Source organism: Triticum aestivum, chromosome 1A (assembly GCF_018294505.1).
Source record: "Triticum aestivum cultivar Chinese Spring chromosome 1A, IWGSC CS RefSeq v2.1, whole genome shotgun sequence".
NCBI classification, from domain to species: Eukaryota; Viridiplantae; Streptophyta; class Magnoliopsida; order Poales; family Poaceae; genus Triticum; species Triticum aestivum.
Genome location: NC_057794.1, coordinates 59,699,955 through 59,716,494, shown reverse-complemented (window position 1 = coordinate 59,716,494; position 16,540 = coordinate 59,699,955). Strand labels below are relative to the sequence as shown.

The 16,540-nt window shown below is 48.8% G+C and overlaps 2 protein-coding genes and 1 pseudogene across 3 annotated transcripts; 2 read left to right on the top strand and 1 right to left on the bottom strand.

Moving 5' to 3' along the window:
* The first annotated feature begins 381 nt into the window (after positions 1 to 381).
* LOC123092640 (uncharacterized) lies at positions 382 to 2,795 on the top strand. Of its 2 annotated transcripts, XR_006444791.1 has the most exons (6): positions 382 to 640; positions 742 to 840; positions 1,138 to 1,302; positions 1,419 to 1,490; positions 1,569 to 1,910; positions 2,158 to 2,795. XR_006444791.1 is itself a non-coding variant. In XM_044514519.1 (5 exons), exons 1-5 carry the CDS (start codon positions 424 to 426, stop codon positions 1,631 to 1,633), a joined length of 618 nt encoding a protein of 205 aa, XP_044370454.1. In that variant the 5' UTR covers positions 382 to 423; the 3' UTR covers positions 1,634 to 2,130. The 2 variants fall into 2 exon arrangements, 1 of the variants encoding a protein (XP_044370454.1); XM_044514519.1 differs by lacking the exon at positions 2,158 to 2,795 and having other exon boundaries at positions 1,569 to 2,130.
* Positions 2,796 to 8,194: 5,399 nt separating this feature from the next.
* On the top strand, positions 8,195 to 11,237 carry LOC123092563 (cysteine-rich receptor-like protein kinase 2). Its single transcript, XM_044514391.1, has 7 exons — positions 8,195 to 9,107; positions 9,321 to 9,431; positions 9,531 to 9,670; positions 9,806 to 10,016; positions 10,120 to 10,354; positions 10,501 to 10,654; positions 10,747 to 11,237. The coding sequence occupies exons 1-7, from the start codon at positions 8,285 to 8,287 to the stop codon at positions 11,080 to 11,082; spliced, it is 2,010 nt and encodes a 669-aa protein (XP_044370326.1). The 5' UTR covers positions 8,195 to 8,284; the 3' UTR covers positions 11,083 to 11,237.
* Positions 11,238 to 13,679: 2,442 nt separating this feature from the next.
* LOC123092481 (LRR receptor-like serine/threonine-protein kinase GSO2) lies at positions 13,680 to 16,219 on the bottom strand (annotated as a pseudogene).
* Positions 16,220 to 16,540: the final 321 nt, after the last annotated feature.

Here is a 16,540-nt window from a genome sequence, read left to right as displayed (position 1 = left end):
TGCGCGGAGCGATTGCCGTAGGAAATCGTAAAATAATGCGCCGTCGTTGTGGATTGGTTGCATGCTGTGGCCCCTTCCAGTTTCTGATTGCGTGCATGTCCCGCCTTTGTGGAGATCAATTTGGTCACGTTCTGTTTTGGACAGTTCTGCATGCGCCGCTGTTTGCCCTTTTTGTTTCCCTGCCACGTATGATTATCTGTTGTCGGTTGCCGCTTGCATTTTCTCGATTCCTGTCAACACCGGTTGCCGGCTTTGATAGGTTTTTCTTGGCCTTTCTCGCCGGTTTGCCTGGATGTTTTCAATTTGGTTTCTTCCCTTCTGGTGCTCCCTATAAATACTAGTCTTTCCCTGCCTCCCTCGCTCATTCCGTGTGCTCTTGCCTGCGCTTTTCCTTCTCTAATCAGCTGTGCGGTTTCTCCAGTGATGGTTGCTTCCGCTGCTGCTCGGTCCAGCCGCCGCCGTCGGGGCCGCTCTCCTGGTATTCGAGCCGTTGTTATTGCCCGTGTCCGTCGTGCTGCTGGCCGTCTTTCTTCGCTGGATTTTCCATTGCCGGCAAATGCTGGTGTGCATGGCCAGCTGGCTGATTCGGAATGCCGTGTCCGGTCCGGGGCTCGCCGGCCATTTCGTTCTTCCCGGACTGGTGAGCTTTTTTGCCTTTTTGTCATTGCAGTTTCCTCTGTACATATTTTGTGCTACTAAGTCTAGGTTGCCATCTTCTTGATTGGTTACTTCATGTTGTAGGTGTGCACCAATTAGATTCGTGGCGAGATGTTAATGTGGACGTCGATAGTCGCCGTCGGGAGATTTCATTAGGGAAGCGGCCTGTGGATTGTACCATTGGTGAGTGCTCTCGATTCTTGCTGCGTGCATGGGAGTGCCTGTATGTGCCTCTGGCTGCTTTGCTATGTTTCTTCTTGTTGGTTTGATTGTTGTCTGCCGTTAGTGCGGGCTCTTCTTCAGCGGTCGCTGGGTCTGTCCCGGCTGTTTGGCCTGCCAGCGTGCGACCTGGTTGTTTTTTATTTCTTCCTTTCTTGCTTAGTTTACTTATTTGATGCCTGTGGTGTTGTTCCATCTAGCCGTTTGGTGTTGTGCTTATTGGTAGGATTCTAATGTGGTCCATCTAATGGTTTCTTGCAGACACTTCGCCTGTTGAAGTGGTTGACGGATCGAGTATTTGTGTTTCTGGTTTTCCTGCTGGTGTTCATCTTTATGGCTCTTTGGTTGGTGCTACGACTTACCGTTGCCGTCCAAGAGTGGTGCCCTTATGTGCCGCCGGTACCTTTGGTCGGCCTACTTCTCTTGGTAAGTCCAATTTTCTAAATATGCATGTGCTTCTCTTGGTTTTGTGGTGTTCTTTTAGGATTGGTTCTAATTTGTGTACTTGTTTTTCATTTGAGTGATGCCTACTCCTGTTACAGAGCACTCTCGTGTTGTGTGTGCTTGCCGTAAGCGGACTTTGGTGCGATCGTACTGGTCGGACCGGAAAAGAGGTGTTTTTTGGTCGTTGTTCTTATTCTTCTCCGGACGCTGATGCATGTTGTCTTATGTTTTTTTCTTTCTATTTCCAGTACGTGGGATGCAACCTCCGTTTTCTAAAGATTACATCCAACTGCTTAAGGGTGAGTATATATAATTTATGGTTTATGTGTCCGTGCTGCTTTCCATTTGTGTTGCCGAATCGGTGTTCTGTTTTGCAGCTACTTTTAGGGGGCGTTCGTATTATGGTGGACCGGATTTGTGCTGCCGGAAATGTGGGGCTTTTTTTTATCCTGAAATTGTCGCCGCCCTGATAAATATGCTGAATACACATCACCGTTTGGTGGACACGTTCAGAATTGCTCAATAGAGTCTGCACCCCTGGTGTTTCTAAGGTGTCCATTCGTTTTTTGGTGATGACAGTGGTGCTCATGGTACGCGTTTTTCTGGTCCTACTGCTTCTGAGGTTGCCGCGCTCATTGTTGGTGACTTGACGCCTGAATGTAGAAATTTTGATGTGGTTGTGGAAACACGTTCTGGTTCATTGAAGCATGTATCTTCACTGAATTGCAATCTTATGGCTTTGCAATATCCTATACTATTTCCATATGGTGATAAGAGTTATCATCGTGGTATTAGATATGTTGATGGTAATGAACATTTGATTGTTTCCCAATGCAGCTGTGTTAGTTGTGGACACTTGGATAGCGACAATGTTGACCGTGATTTGGAGGATGGGGATGTCACCCGTGGTCAGATTACTATGTTGGAGTACTGCAAATACTATGCTCACTATCGTGAAGGTGAAATTAATCCTTATACAAGTTGCAGTTGTTTGAGCTAGCAGATTGCCGTTAATGCATTTTCTTGTGTAGAGGCTGGTCGATTGGAGTACCATTTCCATAAACAAGATAAACTTCATTCTGAAGTTTATCGGGGCATATCTGATGCAATGGGTGTACAATAATAAGTGTGCTTGCATGAAGAATGATTGTTGTTCCAAGTGCTTTCCAAAGCCATTTAGTGATGATACAATGGTTGATCGTGTTGGCTATCCGGTTTACCGTCGTTCTGATAACGGGCTTTATGTGCTCAGACAGAAAGACTTACTTTATTTGGGAAATCAATGGGTTGTTTCATACAACATGAAATTGTTGAAGAGGTTTGACGCCCACATAAATGTGGAGTGGTGTAACAGGACAAATTTATTGAAATACCTGTTTAAATATCTTACAAAGGGTCATGATGTGGTTCATATGCGTTTCTACGCTCAAGATAAACCTAGTGGTGTTTTTACTGTGCCTTCTCCTACTGGCAGAAACGAGATTGACGAGTACATCAAATGTACGTTCGCAGATAGATTTAGTTAAATTTATGTGACTTGTTGTAGTGTTGTTATAATTGTTGAACATATGGCTAGGTATCTTTCTGCTTGTGAGGCTTTTTGGAGACTGTTTGCGTATAATATTCATGGTCGTCAACCTTCCGTCAAGAGATTGGTTGTGCATATACCTAATATGAACAGGGTCATATTTGCCTAGACTGATAACCTAGGAAATGTTTTGGATGATCCTTCGGCTGCTAAAACTATGCTTACTGAATGGTTTGCTGCCACCAAAAGCATGTGTCTGCTAGGTCTTTAACATACCTTGATTTTCCAAGTCAGTGGATTAGGAATAAAAGTGGTAAGCTGTGGACTAAGCAGAAGATTAACAAGAAGCAAAAGAAAGAGCAGCTGAAATGGCTTTAGAAGATTTTCAAAAGGATAGTTTCAGAGAATCCTCCATAACATACGAAGGAGAACCAGCAAATACAGAAGATGGAGTAAAAGAAAAAGCGGCCGAAATGGCTTTAGAATGTATCTGTGCAGATTATAATATTTCCGTCAATGATCATAATTACTATGCTCTTGAAGTTACAAAGGAAAAAACTTTTTACAGAGCACAGACAAAGCAATGGCAGTTCAATATGGCCCGTCAGCAAGTAGCTACACAGCAAAACGAGCTTACAAGACAAACAATAATCCTAGCAAAAATATGCAACAACTTGTTTGATATATTGCCACTTTTAAGACAAACAAGTAGTACCCTCAGCGCCCAGACAGCGATGATCCTGTCATCACGTACACAGGCGCGCATCCTCCTGTTGGACATGTACAAGCATTTGCAAAATATCTGTACCACTTTATCACGGACACCAATCCTGCAGGAGGATATTCGAGGATGATGTAATCCATCGGAGATTGCTTTTAACTTACGATGTAATCCATCGGAGATTGCTTTTAACTTACTTATGCGTTGTGTTTGTGTCTCTATATATAGTCCACTACGTAGAATGGATTGTATATAGTTTGAATAATTAGTTTGTTTCATGAGTCTGCCACTTTTAATTGCTCTCTTTGTACCCATCCATTTGCAAGATTTTAATAAATTTGCATCTTTTGTGTCTTGAATGTTTCTATATACCGTTTTGACTTGCTTCAATTAGAAAATAGACGATTATGCAATGGACTACATACATTCGCAAGTAATGACCAAGCGCGGCGTGCCGCCGTGCGGGTTAGGCTAGTAACAATTATTGAGGTTTAAAACTAATCATGTAGGTAAATGTAGAGGTAGCGTACCGACGGCGATCACATTAACATTGGAACCATTCCCGACGCGCATCGTCACCTCGTCCTTCGCCAGTCTCCGCTTATTCCACAGCTCCTGTTTTGAGTTACAAATGTGAGCAACCGCACCGTATCAAATACCCAGGAGCTACTACGAGTACTAGTAAGGTACACATCAATTACATGTATATCACATATACCTTTAGTGTTGCCGGCCTTCTTGTCCGCTAAGTATTTGGGGCAGTTCCGCTTCCAGTGTCCCTTTCCCTTGCAATAAAAGCACTCAGTCTCAGGTTTGGGTCCATTCTTTGACTTCTTCCCGGGAACTGGTTTACTGGGCGTGGCAACTCCCTTGCCGTCCTTCTTGAAGTTCTTCTTACTCTTGCCTTTCTTGAAACTAGTGGTTTTATTGACCATCAACACTTGATGTTCCTTTTTGATTTCCACCTCCGCTGATTTCAGCATTGAAAATACTTCAGGAATAGTTTTCACCATCCCCTGCATATTGTAGTTCATCACAAAGCTCTTGTAGCTAGGTGGGAGCGTCTGAAGGATTCTGTCAATGACCGCCTCATCCGGGAGGTTAATGTCCAGCTGGGACAAGCGATTGTGCAACCCAGACATTTTGAGTATGTGCTCACTGACAGAACTATTTTCCTCCATCTTACAACTGTAGAACTTGTCGGAGACTTCATATCTCTCGACCCGGGCATGAGCTTGGAAAACCATTTTCAGCTCTTCGAACATCTCATATGCTCCATGTCGCTCAAAACGCTTTTGGAGCCCCGGTTCTAAGCTATAAAGCATGCCGCACTGAACGAGGGAGTAATCATCAGCACGTGACTGCCAAGCGTTCATAACGTCTTGGTTCTCTGGGATGGGTGCATCACCTAGCGGTGCTTCTAGGACATATGCTTTCCTGGCAGCTATGAGGATGATCCTCAGGTTCCGGACCCAGTCCGTATACTTGCTGCCATCATCTTTCAGCTTGGTTTTCTCTAGGAACGCGTTGAAGTTGAGGTTGACATGAGTGTTGGCCATTTGATCTACAAGACATTTTGCAAAGGTTTTTAGACTAAGTTCATGATAATTAAGTTCATCTAATCAAATTATTTAATGAACTCCCACTCAAACAGACATCCCTCTAGTCATCTAAGTGATACATAATCCGAGTCAACTAGGATGTGTCCGATCATCACGTGAGACGGACTAGTCATCATCGGTGAACATCTTCATGTTGATCGTATCTTCTATACGACTCATGTTCAACCTTTCGGTCTTCCGTGTTCCGAGGCCATGTCTGTACATGCTAGGCTCGTCAAGTCGACCTAAGTGTATTGCGTGTGTAAATATGGCTTACACCCGTTGTATTCGAACGTTAGAATCTATCACACCCGATCATCACGTGGTGCTTCGAAACAACGAACCTTCGCAACGGTGCACAGTTAGGGGGAACACTTTCTTGAAATTATGTGAGGGATCATCTTATTTAAGCTACCGTCGTTCTAAGCAAATAAGATGTAAAACATGATAAACATCACATGCACTCAAATAGTGACATGATATGGTCAATATCATTTGCTCCTTTTGATCTCCATCTTCGGGGCGCCATGATCATCATCGTCACCGGCATGACACCATGATCTCCATCATCATGATCTCCATCATCGTGTCTTTATGAAGTTGTCTCGTCATCTATTACTTCTACTACTATAGCTAACGGTTTAGCAATAAAGTAAAGTAATTACATGACGTTTATGTTGACACGCAGGTCATGAATAAATTAAGACAACTCCTATGGCTCCTGCCGGTTGTCATACTCATCGACATGCAAGTCGTGATTCCTATTACAAGAACATGATCAATCTCATACATCACATATATCATTCATCACATCCTTTTGGCCATATCACATCACATGGCACATGCTGCAAAAACAAGTTAGACGTCCTATAATTGTTGTTACAAGTTTTTTTACATGACTGCTATAGGTTTCTAGCAAGAACGTTTTTTACCTACGCCAAAAACACAACGTGATATGCCAATTTCTGTTTACCCTTCATAAGGACCCTTTTCATCGAATCCGATCCTACTAAAGTGGGAGAGACAGACACCCGCTAGCCACCTTATGCAACTAGTGCATGTTAGTCGGTGGAACCAGTCTCACGTAAGCGTACGTGTAAGGTCGGTCCGGGCCGCTTCATCCCACGATGCTGCCGAATCAGGATAAGACTAGTAACGGCAAGTAAATTGATAAAATCAACGCCCATAACAACTTGTGTTCTACTCGTGCATAGAAACTACGCATAGACCTAGCTCATGATGCCACTGTTGGGGAACGTAGCAGAATTTTAAAATTTTCTACGCATCACCAAGATTAATCTATGGAGTCATCTAGCAACGAGGGAAAAGGGGAGTGCATCTACATACCCTTGTAGATCGTGAGCGGAAGTGTTCGAGAGAACGGGGTTGATGGAGTCGTACTCGTCGTGATCCAAATCACAAATGACCAAGTGCCGAACGGACGGCACCTCCGCGTTCAACACACGTACGGTTGGGAAGACGTCTCCTCCTTCTTGATCCAGCAAGGGGAAGGAGAGGTTGATGGAGATCCAGCAGCACGATGGCGTGGTGGTGGAAGCAGCGGTGATCTCAGCAGGGCTTCGCCAAGCTCCAACGAGAGAGAGAGAGAGAGAGAGAGAGAGAGAGAGAGAGAGAGAGAGAGAGAGAGAGGTGTTACGAGGGGAGAGGGAGGCGCCAAGGGCTTGGGTGCGGCTGCCCTCCCTCCCCCCACTATATATAGGACCCCTAGGGGGGCCATCCCTAGGAGATCCAATCTCCAAGGGAGGGCGGCGGCCAAGGGGGGAAACTTGCCCCCCAAGTCAGGTGGGGCGCCCCCCACCCCTAGGGTTTCCAACCCTAGGCGCAGGGGGAGGCCCATGGGGGGCGCACCAGCCCACCAGGGGCTGGTTCCCCTCCCACTTCAGCCCATGGGGCCCTCCGGGATAGGTGGCCCCACCCGGTGGACCCCCGGGACCCTTTCGGTGGTCCCGGTACAATACTGATTGCCCCCGAAACTTTCCCGATGGCCGAAACTGGACTTCCTATATATAAATCTTCACCTTCGGACCATTCCGGAACTCCTCGTGATGTCCGGGATCTCATCCGGGACTCCGAACAACTTTCGGGTTACCGCATACTAATATCTCTACAACCCTAGCGTCACCGAACCTTAAGTGTGTAGACCCTACGGGTTCGGGAGACATGCAGACATGACCGAGATGACTCTCCGGTCAATAACCAACAGCGGGATCTGGATACCCATGTTGGCTCCCACATGTTCCACGATGATCTCATCGGATGAACCACGATGTCAAGGATTCAATCAATTCCGTATTCAATCCCTTTGTCAATCGGTACGTTACTTGCCCGAGATTCGATCGTCGGTATCCCACTACCTCGTTCAAAGGCCCTCCTGCCTGGGCTCGGCGCACCGGCCACGTGGAGGCCCATCTGTCTCGGTTCGTGTAAGAACCGGGACTAAAAGGTTAAGGCATTAGTAACGACCATTTAGTCCCGGTTCACAGGGACTAAAGGGTTAGGGCATTAGTAACGACCCTTTAGTCTCGGTTTGTGAACCGGGACAAAAGACCCTTATCAACCGGGACAAATGGGGTTTTTTCTACTAGTGCCCTTTTGTACAGACCGTGTACCATCCATTGATGATGTTCTCATCTTTTTTGTAGTATTACATCAGATTTCGTGTTCTATCTTTCCGGCAAAAAAAAAAGAAGAAGAAAAAAAGATTTCGTGTTCTATCAGATGGCTGTGACAGGTTAGTAGATTCTGAGAAAGAAAATGGAGCCAATTCGGGGATAGTTGGATCTCAACTACGTGAGTGGATCACGGGATTTGTTTTTGTTACTGCTTGCTTAATTTCTTTGGTGCCGAATGATGTGGCACGTAGTACGCCCTCAACTGTCCCACCTACCTGCCACATCAGTGCACAGAAGCCATAGCAGCCGGCCGGCCACTTGAAGCAGTTCAGACCTGAATGAACGAAAGAAACGACACACCTCAACGTGCCACCGTACAAAACCCGGAGACCCGCCGCGCCCAGAGGCAAAACAATCGTCCACCCGCGCGCACGCACGCACGCACGCGCTGGCACGCCTGCAGGTGCGCGAGCACGCCGCCATGCAGCCACGTCCGGGAAGACCCCGCGGCCGCCACTCTCTTCCCCCGGCCGCGGCGGGCGTGCTCCGGTGCCTCGTCCTCGCCGGGGCCGTCGCCGTCGCCGCCGCGGGCGCGGACGCGGTCGCGGCGCCGGCGATCCTGGACACGGTGTGCGGGTCCAGGCAGGCGGCCGACCCGGAGTCCTTCGACGTGAGCTTCGTCAACACCCTGGAGCTCATCTACCAGAACGTGACGCGCTCCGGCTTCGGCGCCGCCTCCTCCGGCTCCGGCGGCAACTTCTCCGTCTTCGGGCTCGGCCAGTGCCTCGCCTACCTCTCCCCGACCGACTGCCAGCTCTGCTACGCGCAGAGCCGCGTGAAGCTGCCCCACTGCCTCCCGGCCGACGGCGGCCGCATCTACGTCGACGGCTGCTTCCTCCGCTACGGCGCCGGCGACTTCACCGCCGCCGCCACCGACGCCAGCGACACGTTCCTGTGCTCCAACGACACCGCGCCGGCGACCCCGGCGTTCGCGGCCGCGGCCGCCGCGCTGGTGCGCAACGTCACGGCGACCGCGCCGGGTGCGAGGGGGTACTACTACGCCGGGTCGGCGTCGGCGTCCGCGATGCCGACCGGCGCGCGGGTGTACGCGGCGGCGCAGTGCTGGAGGTCGCTGAACGCCACCGCGTGCGCGGCATGCACGGCCAGCGCGCGCGACCGGGTGGTGCGGCAGTGCCTTCCCGGCGCCGCCGAGGGGTACGGGCTCAACGCCGGCTGCGTCGTCAGGTACTCCACGCAGCCCTTCTACCTGCCGGCGAAAGCCGGCGGCGGCGGCGGATCATCCAGTGAGTACAGCACACACATTCTCGGTCGTAATTCCGTTCTTGGTCCAAGTGTCGTGCCGTGTCGTGTCTGAATTTTGCTGACAGCAACGGCGCATTCACGTACCGATATTTCAGGTTTCAGAGCCTGAAAACAGCAACAAAAAAATATCCGTATGAAACGCCATGAAAATGACATCTTTTTTCTTCTTCTTCCGAATTAATTATCCATGGCAGACCGGCACATAATCATCATCGTCTTCGCCTCCATCCTCTCCGCCATGGCGGTCGTCGGCATAGTATTCATCTGGACACGAATGAGGCCCAGGAGAGACGACCTCCACGACGGTATGCAAAACTGTAAAATTGCAACCACATAGTGCATCTGAATATCTGATGCTGCACTAATACTATGATAATCTGACGAGAGTTTCTGACACTGTGTAGACATGGACGGCTCAGGCGAGATCATCCGCACCATCATGTCGTCGCAGCTCGGCTTCCGGTACGAGGAGCTGCGCAAGGCGACCGATGACTTCAATCAGATCAACAAGCTCGGCCAGGGCGGCTACGGTTCAGTTTACAAGGTATGTACATTGCCGTGCCATTTGGAACACCGCACATTTTGGCACAATGCAACACTGAATTTCATCGATCATCTTTCTTGAAATGCTTGCTTCATCTGAAGTTGACATCCTGATAATATATGATGGATATCACAGGGCGTGCTTCCGGATGGCCGGGAGATCGCCGTGAAGCGGCTCTACCTCAACACGCGGCAGTGGACCGACCAGTTCTTCAACGAGGTGAAGCTCGTCAGCCAGGTGCAGCACAAGAACCTCGTCAAGCTCCTCGGGTGCAGCGTCGAGGGCCCCGAGAGCCTCCTCGTCTACGAGTACCTCTGCAACACCAGCCTCGATCACTACCTCTTTGGTAAGAAAATTAAAAAAAAAACCCTGCATTCTGGAAAAACATGTCATACTACTTGAAATGGTAGATTTTCATTTTAACTCATCCTAAATGCTTGGTGATGCAGATGCTTTCAAGAAGAATGCGTTGGACTGGGAGCGGCGGTCGGAGATTGTCCTCGGGGCGGCGGAGGGTTTGTCATACCTCCATAGTGGCTCCGAGGTCAGGATCATACATAGGGACATCAAGGCCAGCAATGTGATGTTGGATGAGAGGTTCAGACCTAAGATTGGCGATTTCGGCTTGGCAAGGAACTTCATGGAAGATCAGACCCACCTCAGCACCGGCCTCGCCGGAACATTGTAAGTTCACTTGTCCAAAACATCTAATCTGGTCACCTCGCCAAAAAAAAAAGCCATCTAATCTGATCAAGGGTTGAAGGAAATGTTGCGATAAATTGTGCAATGTGTCCGAAGAAATAGAACCGACCATGCCTACATTTTTGCAGTGGATATATGGCTCCGGAGTACATCGTTCACGGGCAGCTGACGGAGAAGGCCGACATCTATAGCTACGGCGTGCTGGTCCTTGAGATCGTCACCGGCCGCAAGAACCACAACTCCGTGGCGTCATCGGCCGAGGGGTTGTCCCTCATGTCACAGGTACATTAATTCTCCCATTTCACCTCTTTTGTCAAGTACTAGCATACTGTAGCATTTCAGACAACCTGATGCTGGCATCCTTCCATCTTCAGTTATGGAAGCACTACAACGCCGGCACCCTCATGGAGCTCCTGGACCCGAACCTCCGCGACCAATGCTCGGAGGCGGAAGCTCTCAAGGTGTTCCAAGTCGGGCTGCTGTGCGCGCAGGCGTCGCCGAACCTCAGACCCCCGATGTGGAAGGTGGTGGAGATGCTGGGAAGTGGTGATAGGGTGCTGCCCCGGCCTACCGAGCCTCCGTTCATCAACATAAAGGGGTCGAACGCGAAGAGCGAAAGCTCGGGGTCATCAATGTCTCTGATGTCGAACTCCGACAAGTCGCCGTTCTCGACGAATCAGCTGTCGGTTAGTGGGGTGCAGGCAAGGTGATTAACAGCAGGGTGTGAAGGATCATCTTAACATTTTTTCCCCATTGTTTATGGTAGGATGATCTTCTTGAGTACTGACTGAAAGTGTTCCGATCATAGAATCTTGTTTGTAAGATGTAAGTTAGCAAGCAGATGAATGGTAGTTTTGTCATAGAAGTGCAGTCTTCAACTCCAACAACACCATGTCAGCCGAAATCAACTAAAACTCACATCTTTTTCTCCCATGTGCTCTTCACAGTGACGAGATTTAATCAACGTCTAACAGCAGGTAAAAAAGAGAGGAAAAAGTCATGGAATGCACATAAAACACAACAGACAAACGAAAAAGTGAGAGAATTCAGAAATTTCATACTACGATTTTGGTCTAGGTGATGGACCGATAGGCGATACCTTCTGGATAACTTTAGAACCAAGCAAATTACGTTTTGGAAAAGTCAAAACACGCGATGATTAACAGAGAGCGATTTGAGAACTGAGATGGACCGGCAGCGGTTCTGCTGGAAAATTGTTGGGCTGTGTATGCATGTGGTGTGTATGCGGTCTGGTCGCTGTCGATTTTGTTTGGGAAGTCCAAATTTACCGCTGAGAACGGGTGAAGCAGGGCTTAATTGACCCAGCCGTCCAAGAGGGAGACGGTTCAACAACCATCATCAATCGTCATCTTTCTTTGTCTTAGCAGTTCTTTTTGTTTCGACTCATGCGACTTCCGACTTGTATGCAGTATTCTCTTTGGACACGTATACTTGCCAGTGTGCAGTGAAATTTGCACCACCGATTCCCTAAAAGAACACAGGAAGAGAATATTTATAAAAATCCGTGGGACCATGGCTTTGCACATGATGGACCGACAAACAACTCTCAAAACAGGTTTTCGTCCCGCTTTATAAATAAAACAACCGACAACAAGTTCAAGTATCACACTGAAAATCGAGTAGTCTGCTGGGACAACAACTCAAACATGCCCAAAAAAAGCTAAAAAGAAAGATGAAAAAAAGACCACCAAGTAAGTGACAGTGTTTTTATACTTGAATTCTGCTTTTTATAAAGCTATGATACGCCTAGGCGTACTTTCGAAAAAGAAAAAGGAAAAATTGACCAAGTGGCCGGAAGCTTAGCATATCTACGACGAAGCAAGACGGCGTGCGATAGCAGTCAACGCATCCACCATGAATCCAAACCGGTCACGATCCCACTGTCTAGAGACCGGGTGCGAATGCTGCAAAAATGCAAGGAATTTAAAGATAGAGTCAGACTGTCTAAGAAAGATCCGGTCAATCATCATCTTGTTACACGCCGTCCACAAATTCCAAGCTAGCGTCGCGAACATAGCTAGAAGAGACGTCTCCTCCTCCCAGTCTGGTTGGTACGAGTTTATAGGAGGTCTAGGGCCTCCCAATCAGACCCTAGAGCCTCACAGACAAAGCTCCACAGGAATATCACCGTAGTGCAAGAGAAGATGTGGGTCCCCATGAACACCATAAAAGGGGCACAACCCATCACCAAGGCCGTGCCGCTTGAGCAGCTCCGTTCCAGATGGGAGGTGATCCCATAGCAATTGCCAAACACAAATCTTGATCTTCAGTGGTATGGGCACTTTCCATAGTGGAAAAGTCCATGACAGGGGCAACCGCTAGCATAAGGCGTGGTATGCCAAGCCAACCGAGAAGATACCAGAGGGGGTCAACCGCCAAGACAAGGTGTCGGCCCACAAGTTGGACCACTCAATGGACGCCATGGGCCCAAATGTCCGAAGGAACAAGATGTTCTACTGGCCACTTTGGGCGCCGTGGAAACCAAATCGGATTCGAGCACATAGCGAACACATTGGGGAACTTCGTACACAGTGAAGCGCCTCCAACCCACGGGTCAAGCCAGAAGAGGGTCCCCCCCTTCTTTGCCTATGGACAGAGAAATTCTAGTGCAGCTCATGTTTGATCTGCTGGATGAATTTTCAGAATCAAGACCCTTTCCTGCGCTCACAAGCAAGAAGGTGTCGCCCTGCAAATACTTACCCTAGACCAGCTGCAACCATAGACCCTTCCCTCCCCACGTTGTATCTGTCAGACACATCTAAGTATAAGGGCCACATTCATGCGACGGGACGCAAGAATGCCAATCTCGCCCAAGTCTTTTGGCATGCACACATCGGCCCACATGACCATATGGTATTTTTGTCGGCCATCCGTCGCTGTGCAAAAAAAAATGAGAGAGGTCTTTGTCAAAGGAGGTATGGACCCCTTCCGGCAAGATATACAACCCCATCATATACATGGAAAGACTAGATAGGGAGGGGTGAATAAGAACGGTCTTACTCCCTTTAGACTTAAAGCGATTGCACCGTGGCTCCGACCTAGACGTGATTTTTTTTTTCTACTACGTTTCTCACCATATTTTTCGATAAAGAACAATATAAGTTTTATGGTGTACTTATACATTGTTAGTCAATCTACGGTCAAAATTTGGCACAAAATATGAAGGGGCCAATAAATCTAGATGGAGATAGTACGCAACAACATATATATTTTTAAGGAATACAGATCCTATATATGATACAAAGAGTAAAGAAAAATATACGCAGAATCCTATACATATCCTACACTCAAGTACAAAGGTTACACAACGATATATAGACACACATTAACGAAACGCTCTGCGTCTTTTCATAACCTTATCTTGAAGGCGATCCACACAACAGAAAACATAAGTCCTCCACGTCTTGAAGAAAACTAGAGACCCCAACCACAGCCAAAATCCAAGGACGAGTCCAGCAATTATTGAGTAGTAGAAATACACGGTTTCAAGTTCTACGTCCAGTGTTTCCACAGTACCCGAAGAACCTTTGGAGCATGCGACCAATGGATATCCGCAAAGCCCAGAATTGTTGTTGTAAATGGAAGGGTCGTCCAGTGTTTGGAGCTGATTCCCAGTTGGTATCTCGCCAGAGAGATTATTATTGGAGAGACTGAGAGAGCTAAGAGACGGCAGTTTCGAGATGCTCGAAGGAATTGCACCAGATAATTCATTCCACGAGCAGTCAAGGGATTCCAGCAGTTTGAGATCACCAATGTTTTCAGGGATGTGGCCTGACAAATGGTTCCTTGACAGATTCAGAAACCGGAGGCCCCAGAGATTTGCTAGCTCAGTTGGAATCTCACCAGAGAACGAATTGCCTGATAAATCGATACCTACCATAAGTGCAATCGTCCCTTGGAATGTGTAGCTCTTCATCTTCCAGTTGACATCGATCCGGTCGACAAAATTCATCGCACCATCTAGATGTAGAACTTGATGGTGGATTAGTGAAGTCATGTTGAACTCTGTCTGTGGTTTCATCATGGATGTTAAATTGGCAAGCAAACCCTGCGGCATGGGACCTGAAAATCGGTTGGCAGCTAGGTCGAGTAGCTGGAGATGGGAGAGCTGTGACAGTTGCCAGGGAATGCTACCACTAAACGAGTTCGACCGCAGCCGGAGAATCCTCAGGAAAGGAAGATTTGAGCCTATCCATGATGGAATTTGGCTGGAAAAGTAGTTGCCACCGATATCAAGGACAATGAGCTGCTTACACTTCTTCAGTATAGTTGGGAACTCACCTGTGAGTCTGTTATTTGCCAAATGCAATGATTCCAATGACGATAAATTAGCAGACCCAGATGACGGAACCTTCCCGGAGAAACCATTGCTTGACAAATCTAGGAACAATAGATCCTCCAAGTCCCATAGGCAGTTAGGGAGCTCACCCCACAGTTGGTTGCTAGATAAATCCAACAGTGCCAATGATGCGATTTCGCAAAATGTCCGGGGGAAGCTCCCCGAGAAACTATTGTTGGCAAAGGCAGCTGAGAGCAATTTCTTACTGCCAATGCTTGGGATTGTACCGGTGAACTTGTTGTTACTGAAGTCAAGACTGTAGAGATCTTTGAGCGATGAAATAGTTGCAGGTAGCTCACCCTCGAGCTGGTTACCGTTGAGATCAAGGTTTTGTAGTAAGGACATACTGCCAATTTCAGGGGGCACCAAGCCAGTGAGGCCGTTGAAGGACAGAGCCATGCCGACAAGCAGCTTGAGGCTTCGGATAGAAGCAGGGATCGGTCCGGATAGCGAGTTCCTCCCCAAATCCAGAAACTCGAGGCCCGTCAAGCTGCCGATCTCCGCCGGGATGACGCCGGTAAGGTTGTTGGCCTCGAGCGCCAAGAACCGCAGCTTGCCTGCTCTGCCGATCTCCGGCGGTACGCTTCCGGTGAACGAATTGTAGTGCAGGAAGAAGAGAGTTACCTCAGGCCAGCTAGTGAAGAGCTCAGGAGGAATAACACCCGAGAGGTTGTTTCTTGACAGGTAGAGCTCCCTCATCTTGGCCATCCCGGCGAAGGACGGTGGCAGCTCGCCGGAGAGGCTGTTCCTGGACAGGTCCAAGAAGGTGAGAGCTCTCAGGCGCCCCAGCTCCGGCGGAATCGTACCCACGAGCCGCACGGCCTGGAGGTCCAGCCGCCGCAGCGCGGCGAGCTTGGCGAGGGAGCCCGGGATCCGCCCACCGAGCGGGTTGTTCCGGAGGACAAGAGCTCGCAGGCCGCGCAGCGTCCCGAGCGCCGCCGGTATGCCGCCGGTGAGGTTGTTGCTGGAAAGGTCGAGCGAGGCAAGCGAGGCCAGGAGGGAGACGTTGGCGGGGATGGCGCCCGCGAGACGGTTGCCGCTGAGGTTGAGGCTTGCGAGCGCCGGCAACGCGGAGAAATCCAAGGCGTCGAGCGTGCCTGCGACCCCGGCCCCCGGAACCGTGAGCGCGGCGATACGGCCGGCCGCGTTGCACGCGACGCCGGACCAAGAACCGCACGGGGAGCTGGCCGGCGACCATGACGAGAGCGGAGAAGAGGCGTTTGCGTCGGAGATCCTCAGGGTGGACTTCCATGTCAGAAGTGCTTTGGCTTCAGCAGCTTCGCCTGAGGGGGAGACGGCGCCGCATGTGCATGCCAGTAGCAGGAGCAAGAGGAGACGAGCTTTGGTGCTCGTTGCTCTGGATTCCATGGCATCCGCTGCAGTTTGTCTGGGGAGCAAGAGCAACTCTTGTAGTGATTTGCTCCTTTCTCCCCGCGTATCGTTGGTATGGACTGGCGACGATTTTTCAGACGAGCAGCAAATGCCATCGTCTGACAGAAAATGGTTGAGCTATGTAATGTGGGCTGGTCGTTGTCGATTTCCTGAAGGCAAGTCCGAACTTGTTCAAGTGTTGAGAACAAGTGGAGTGGCTTAATTGACTCAGACGTCTAAGATGGAGACGGTTACCCGAGGAGGCGCAAACTCTTTTTGCACGGTTAGGTCATGTATATTTTTCACATAAACCTATTAAACCCAAATATGAAACCCACATGTCAACTTGTGAAACTAATTATATGGAAGTGTGTTAACATTTTTATTTCAAACGCATAAAATAAGTTATTTCATAAATGTGCAATTGAGATAGATAT

Excerpts from the sequence above, each read along its gene's own strand:
- LOC123092640 (XM_044514519.1), top strand. The coding sequence starts at position 424 with ATGGTTGCTTCCGCTGCTGCTCGGTCCAGCCGCCGCCGTCGGGGCCGC. Across the intron at positions 641-741 it reads ATTTCGTTCTTCCCGGACTG|GTGTGCACCAATTAGATTCG; the intron begins GTGAGCTTTTTT and ends TTCATGTTGTAG. Across the intron at positions 1,491-1,568 it reads CTGGTCGGACCGGAAAAGAG|TACGTGGGATGCAACCTCCG; the intron begins GTGTTTTTTGGT and ends TTCTATTTCCAG.
- LOC123092563 (XM_044514391.1), top strand. The coding sequence starts at position 8,285 with ATGCAGCCACGTCCGGGAAGACCCCGCGGCCGCCACTCTCTTCCCCCG. Across the intron at positions 9,108-9,320 it reads CGGCGGCGGCGGATCATCCA|ACCGGCACATAATCATCATC; the intron begins GTGAGTACAGCA and ends TATCCATGGCAG. Across the intron at positions 10,655-10,746 it reads GGTTGTCCCTCATGTCACAG|TTATGGAAGCACTACAACGC; the intron begins GTACATTAATTC and ends TTCCATCTTCAG.